The sequence below is a fragment of the Heptranchias perlo genome, chromosome 30 (assembly GCF_035084215.1).
Source record: "Heptranchias perlo isolate sHepPer1 chromosome 30, sHepPer1.hap1, whole genome shotgun sequence".
NCBI lineage: Eukaryota > Metazoa > Chordata > Chondrichthyes > Hexanchiformes > Hexanchidae > Heptranchias > Heptranchias perlo.
Window position 1 is genome coordinate 9,631,036 of NC_090354.1, and position 7,192 is coordinate 9,638,227.

The window sequence follows — 7,192 nt, forward strand, 5'->3', positions numbered from 1 at the left end:
TTGACCTGACTTACACCAGTGCACGGAAATCAGCCTCTTTACCTCTCACTTTCTCACTCCCTCACACTCATATCCCGTCTCCACCAAGAACCCAGAGCTGGAAGGCAATGAACTGAGGCCCACAAGCACAAGTGGGCCATGCATAGGGAGGTGGGCCTCCAGCCTGTATTTTGATTTCCACTGGTTTCTACAATGTTGTCTCCTGACTCAAAAGTTCCATTGTGCTCTCAAAGTCACAACGTGCAGAAATTCCTCTGATTTAAGGATATAAATTTCTACTGATGTAAAAAATCCAGATTTTGTAGTGAATTTATGCAGAGGGTGCGGATACAGAGGGGAATCAAGAGAAATGGGAATCGGGCGGGAAAGCGGAGTTGAGGTCGAAGATCACCCATGATCTGATTGCGTGGCGGAGCAGGCTCGAGGGGCCGTACGGCCTGCACCTGCTCCTATTTCTTATATCCGTATATTCAGAGACCTCAGACAAAGAACCAAATCAGGAAAAAACTGCTCAAATTGACAACCTAGAAGGTAATTGTATATCAAAGATTCCCTTCTATTCCATAGACCAAAGACTACAGACTTCTGCCAACCTTGATCCACTCTTCACATATCATGATCTAGTAATCCGATAGCCCCTACTCAATCTCCATGTTATTTCAGATTTCAAACAGATAAGGATTGTAATAAATAAAAGTACTGAATGAACATCCCAGAAAAGCTGACTGCTGCTAGAATTACAGCATAAATCTTTTTTCACTGGCAAAGACTGATTTCCTTTTGATTAATTATGTTCTGAGGGAATTGGTTGGTCATTTCATCTCTCGGCCCCGTATTAAAATCCAGCCCAGACGGAAATCACCCAATAGAGTAGATTGTCCTCTTCACTGTGTCTGGGGAATGCTCAGTTCCCAGGTGCAATGAAGAGGAAATGGGGACAGACAGCTGTTTTACATAGAATTACAATGCGCTTCTGGCCGGCCTCCCATCTTCCTATAAACTTGAGCTCATCCAAAATTCTGCTGCCCGTATCCTAACTCGCACCAAGTCCCGTTCACCCATCATCCCTTTGCTCGCTGACCTACATTGGTTCCCGGTCCGGCAACGCCTCGATTTTAAAATTCTCATCCTTGTTTTCACTTCCCTCCACGGCCTCGCCCCCTCCCTATCTCTGTAACCTCTGCCAGCCCTACAAACCTCCAAGATCTCTGCACTCCTCCAATTCTGCCCTCTTGCACATCCCCAATTTTAATCGCTCCACCATTGGCGGCCGTGCCTTCAGCTGCCTAGGTCCTAAGCTCCCTAAACCTCTCCGCCTCTCTACCTCTCTCTTCTTCTTTAAGATGCTCCTTAAAACGTACCTCTTTGACCAAGCTTTTGGTCACCTGCCCTAATATCTGCTTATGTGGCTCGGTGTCAAATATTGTTTGGTAACACTCCTGTGAAGCGCCTTGGGATGTTTTACCAGGTTAAAGGCTCTATATAAATGCAAGTTGTTTTTGTTGTTGTTGAATTTACAGCTCAGAAACAGGCCATTCTTCCCAACTGGTCTCTGCAGGTGTTTGTGCTCCACAGGAGCCTCCTTCCACCCTACTTCATATCACCCTTATCTGCGTATCCTTCTATTCCTTTCTCCCTCATGTACTGTTGCACCAATTTACGAGACTTCATCAGCAAGAAATGTCCTTGAGTGTGTTTCTTTGCTCTTTGGGCAGAAATGTTTTGGAAGAAAAATCTTGATTGAGTATTTTTTATCTACTTCCGTTGAATTTTTAAAAAACCTCTTTGTTTGGTGAATTCCAATGACATCTTTGGGAGAGTTGGCTTGGCGGTCATATTGAATCTGACAGAGTGAGAGAGTCAAATTTACATCAGCACACACACAAAGCGTTTGCAAGATGTTATCACTTCCAACTATGTTCAACTCAGTTTTCTCACATCGCAGAACTGCTCCCCCAAGGCAATGATGTAATAACAACAACAACTTGCATTTATACAGTGCCTCTAATGTAGCAAAACGTCCCAAGGCGCTTCACAGGAGCGTTATCAAACAAAATTTGACACCGAGCCACGTAAGGAGGTATTAGGACGGCTGACCAAAAGCTTGGTCAAAGAGGTAGGTTTTAAGGAGCGCCTTAAAGGAGGAGAGAAAGGCGGAGAGGTCTAGGAAGGGAATTCCAGAGCTTAGGCCGTCAATGGTGGAGCGATGAAAATCGGGGATGTGCAAGAGGCAAGAATTGGAGGAACGCAGAGGGTTGTAGGGTTGGCGGAGGTTACAGAGATAGGGAGGGGCGAGGCCATGGAAGGGTTTGAAAACAAGGATGAGAATTTTAAAATCGATGCATTCCCGGACCGGGAACCAGTGTAGGTCAGCAAGCACAGGAGTGATGGGAGAACTGGACTTGGTACAAGTTAGGATAGGGGCAGCAGAGTTTTAGATGAGCTCAAGTTTATGGATGGTGGAAGATGGGAGACCAGCCAGGAGAGCATTGGAATAGTCCAGTCTGGAGGTAACAAAGGCATGGATAAGGGTTTCAGCAGCAGATGAGCTGAGGCAGGGGCGGAGACGAGCGATGTTACAGAGGTGGAAGTAGACGGTGATGAATAGGTGCTTGGAAGCTCATCTCAGGGTCGAATAGAACGCCACAGTTATGAACGGTCTGGTTCAGCCTCAGACAGTGGCCAGGGAGAGGGATAGAGTCGATGGCTAGGGAACAGAGTTTGTGGCGGGGACAAAAGACAATGGCTTCGGTCATCCCAATATCTAGTTGAAGGAAATTTTTGCTCATCCAGGACAGGATGCCAGACAAGCAGTGTGACAAATGAGAGACAGTGCTCTTTTCAAAGATAGGGTTCCGCGATTACAAAGAGTTACCATTAAACTCAGACATCTCACTGAGGCTTCTTTTCTCCTGTCGATTTATTGAATATCTTTAGAACGTGGATGGCCTCATCAGGCAAAGTATTTTGGAACAGTAACTGAGCCTGACAATACGAGGGAGCAGGGCGAATTGGTACAGAGTACGAGAGAGCTGACAGAATAGGTACACAGTGCCAGGGAGATAACTGAATAGGTACACAGTGCCAGGGAGATAACTGAATAGGTACACAGTGCCAGGGAGATAACTGAATAGGTACACAGTGCCAGGGAGATAACTGAATAGGTACACAGTGCCAGGGAGATAACTGAATAGGTACACAGTGCCAGGGAGATAACTGAATAGGTACACAGTGCCAGGGAGATAACTGAATAGGTACAGAGTACAAGGAAGCAGAATGAATATGTGCACTTGATGCTGAAGCACACTTAGGTTAATGACAGAAAACGCTGCAAATACACGGCAGATCTTTCAGCGTCTGAGTTAATGTTTCGGGCGGGAGACCCTTTTACAAAGATTCCCAGCCTTTGCAGGTTTTTCCTTTGGCTCTCTTAGGTTTAATGACCGTGTTTACTGGTACAGAATCCTTGATAATGTCAGCCTCAGTCTCCCAGTAACCTTAACTCCCATTATGCTGTTCTCCAGTTTAATTTCCAGAGTGCCTCTCATTGATCACAATCTCTGCCTACAGCCAGAAGACATTGGCCAATCTCCAATGGTCACGACACCAGAAGGAGACAAAGTGGACCTTGAAGCTTTCAGTCAGTTCACCAGGATTATCACCCCTGCCATTACCAGAGTTGTGGATTTTGCCAAAAAACTGCCAATGTTCTCTGAGGTATTTTTATTATTGAAAACTTGCTAATCTTTGCATTGCCTTCTTTTAAACTCATTAATGATCGGGGTGGGGAGCGGCACTCCGACTGTTTCGCGATTTTCGGTCTTAAAAATTATTTTGAGAACACACTACGGATCGAATCTCGTGATATCTAGCGCTCAGCATTGCTAAGTGCTTGAATTTATAAAAATCATTTTAATTTCAGCCCAGATTCCCATCAGGATCGCATCAGAGAATGTTGGGAAAGTTGGGCGGTGAGACCTCATGCCACCTCACTGCCCTGACTGGGATTGCCCCCCCCACCGCCCCTTACCATCACCGCTGGTCACCGATTCCCTGCCCGACGCACACAAATGGCAGAGGGGAGGGGGCAAAGCCTGAGGCCCCAGCGGATTTTCCTATTTTTCCGCCCCCCCCGTCCCAGTTACGACCGCTTCCTGGGCCCACCATGTGCAGGATGGCAGTAAGCCGCGGGAAGTGGTGGTCAAGACTCAGAGTTTCCTCAATGGAAGGGAGAGGGCATAATAGTGGTCTCCCCTCCCTCCGGTCGGACCCACAGATCTACCTGCTGAAGGCCTCAGTCTCGGGAGCCTTCCTTCCAACCAAATGGGAGTTTCTGCACCGTTAAGGTCCCTTATCGTCTCTTCTGGTGCTGCAGCGGCTATGGTTGCCAACCCTCCAGGATTGCCCTGGATTCTCCAGGAATTATAGAATAATCTCCAGGGCACTGCTGCGAGCAACACTTGGGAGAAAAATCATAAGGGGCATTAAAAACTGTGATTTTTTTTTTCATTTTCTTTGAACACTTTTGTTTATTGGTTATAAAAATATCAGACATGGGGGGAAAGAAAAGGCTGTTTGATTGACAGTCAAGAATCATCCAATCGGGTAATGAAGAGTCTATTCGCTTTCCAATTGGCTGGGAAGCGGGGGGGGGCGCATGTTGGGCGACCAATGGCGGGGTGTGGGGGCGGGGCGGTTGGAGACCGGAGGTTATGTGATGACACCTCCAGGAATACGTCCAATCAGAATTGGAATCCCGAGCAACAACATCCCTGCTAAATAAATAATTGCTATTAAAATAATACATCTAAGTGAAATAGTTCCCGTCGAGGAAGGTAATAACACAACAAAAGCTTTACCAGAGGCCCATACGCAGCAGGCAGGCGGCCTGTTGAGGCTTCTGCTAATGCCCCTCTTGACCTGGGCATGAGGAGGTGAGGAATGGCACTCCAGGGCTGCTTAGCCTTCCTGCCATGGTTCAACGCAGCATGTACAATGACAGCACTATTAATTTGTTGGGATTATGGTGTCGGTCGTCACTTGCCTCTTCCGGCTGGGCCAAAGCTTGAGAGGCGTCTTTTATTTTATTAAAAATGTCAAAGGAAACCTTTTTGAAGAAATTTTACACCAGCACATTTTTCAATCCACAGTGATTTTTTTTTTCTATCTTTGTACTTGCCTATTCATCACTTGCGATCTCTGGTTTTGAATTATTTCCTTGCCCTGTTTGATTGCCTCTCCTATAGGGGAGGAATGGAGATACGTGACAGAAAGTGTGCACCCTTTGACAGGTTATCTGATGAAGGGCCTCGCAAGATACTCTACCAGATTTGTTTATAGAGGTCCAGGCAGCGGTGTGACGAGTGATGCAATTGGTAATTAGCAGGTAAATATTCCTCGGTCACTTCAATGAATGAGAAATTGGAACAGTTTTTGTTTTATATTGACACTGACTTTGTTGCTCGCTATAGTGACCAGAGGAATAGACACCCGCAGTCACCAAATTCACCTGGACCAAATTTCTCCCCAATTTTCCTTTGACCCTGATAGAAAGTGAACATGCATGGCTGGCAGGTGAGGGCAGGACCAAGCTTAACTGTGCTGCCCCCCATGGTCAATTAGCCTGGTGATACTTACCGTCTAGGCATGACGTGAAGAATGGCTACTTGGACCAGAAGGCACCCTGTGCCCCAGTATGAGGCAGTGCCTTCAGGGAAAGAGGGGGAGAAAAATCTGGGGGGAGGGAGGGGAGGACAATTTTACATTTCTAAAGAAGTAAAGGCCAGTGGAAAAAGAGAAGTAAGATAAACAGTGGGGACAGGGTTGCCATGGTGACCATGTGTTAGTGAGATCATAAACTCATTCTTATAGATGGCCCTAATTTAATGACCAAGGAAATCGTCCCCCAGTCTTTCAAAACAGAAAATAGGTTCTGTTACTAATTTCTTGCGGAATAAGCAACTTTCTGCTTTATTTTGCTGTGTTCCGTCTTGCCCACTTTCAGCTGCCTTGTGAAGACCAGATCATTCTTTTGAAGGGCTGCTGCATGGAGATAATGTCTTTGAGAGCTGCTGTTCGTTATGATGCAGAGAGCGAGACGCTGACACTAAATGGAGAGATGGCCGTCAAGAGAGAACAACTGAAAAACGGAGGGCTTGGAGTGGTCTCCGATGCCATATTTGAGCTGGGCAAATCTTTAGCGGCCTTCAATTTGGATGACACAGAGGTGGCCCTACTCCAGGCAGTTTTATTGATGTCCTCAGGTAAAGGTCCTCAGCATTAAGCACTGTCATTCTACAAGGCCCCTTTTCTTTTATTTGAAGCAGTTCTACTGGTCTCTTACTGCTCTGTAATCCACCTTATTTAGGTTGTTAGGGTCAAAGGGTGACAGGGCAACAGCGACCCCAGTACGAGATTGCGCATTTGCGACTTCAGGCTCGAGAGGCTGAATGGTCTACTCCTGTTCCTATGTGGCTTCTGGGCTTCACTGTGAAAATCATGTTTATGGCCTGTCCAGGTGGCTGAACAGGTGAAGTAAGATGTAGCCTGGTAGTTGGCCATCTAACCGCAGAGTGTTGGAGGAGGTTAACTTGCTTCATAATGGCCACAGCTGCTTTCACACACAGAATCCCATTGACATTGAATTCAGAGATGAACCGATGGCTTGCATTAGAGGCGCAAACAAGTATAAAGAGCTGGGCCTTGATTACAGGGTGGGGTTGGGGACATCAAGGCAAATCCAGGGGAGAGAACGGGACATAACCCATGCCAAAAAAAAAAATTAGGAGAGGACAACAACTACTTGCTTTTATCTGGCGCCTTTAACATAGGAAAAGGACTCGAGTCGCTTCACAGAAGCGTTATCAGACCAAAGTAAGCCCACTCATCCTGCACTCCTTGTAGAACTCAATGTTGAAGGAGGCTCAGTGAAAGTAAATCTCCAGAAAAAAGAGGGGAAAAAAGGGTGGGGAGTAAATTTAAAACAAATGGATTTTAGTCCATGGGTTAAACATTTCTTCAGAACTATTATTTCCTACATTACAACAGTGACTACACTTCAAAAAGTACTTCATTGGCTGTAAAGCGCTTTGGGATGTCCTGCGGTCATGAAAGGCGCTATATCAATGCAAGTTCTTTCTTTTCTTTATTGTAGCCTGGCATTTTTGCAAATTGTTGTTTTTTTTTTAAATGG

General features: G+C 46.1%; 1 protein-coding gene across 3 annotated transcripts in view; it reads left to right on the forward strand.

Moving 5' to 3' along the window:
* The window catches only part of LOC137299885 (thyroid hormone receptor alpha), a 256,341-nt gene that overhangs the window by 237,248 nt on the left and 11,901 nt on the right, over nucleotides 1-7,192 (forward strand). For all 3 annotated transcript variants that reach the window (XM_067968857.1, XM_067968858.1, XM_067968859.1), the window contains 2 exons: nucleotides 3,571-3,717; nucleotides 6,005-6,263. In XM_067968857.1, coding sequence (XP_067824958.1) covers nucleotides 3,571-3,717; nucleotides 6,005-6,263 — 406 coding nt within the window. The remainder of the gene's footprint in view (nucleotides 1-3,570; nucleotides 3,718-6,004; nucleotides 6,264-7,192) is intronic.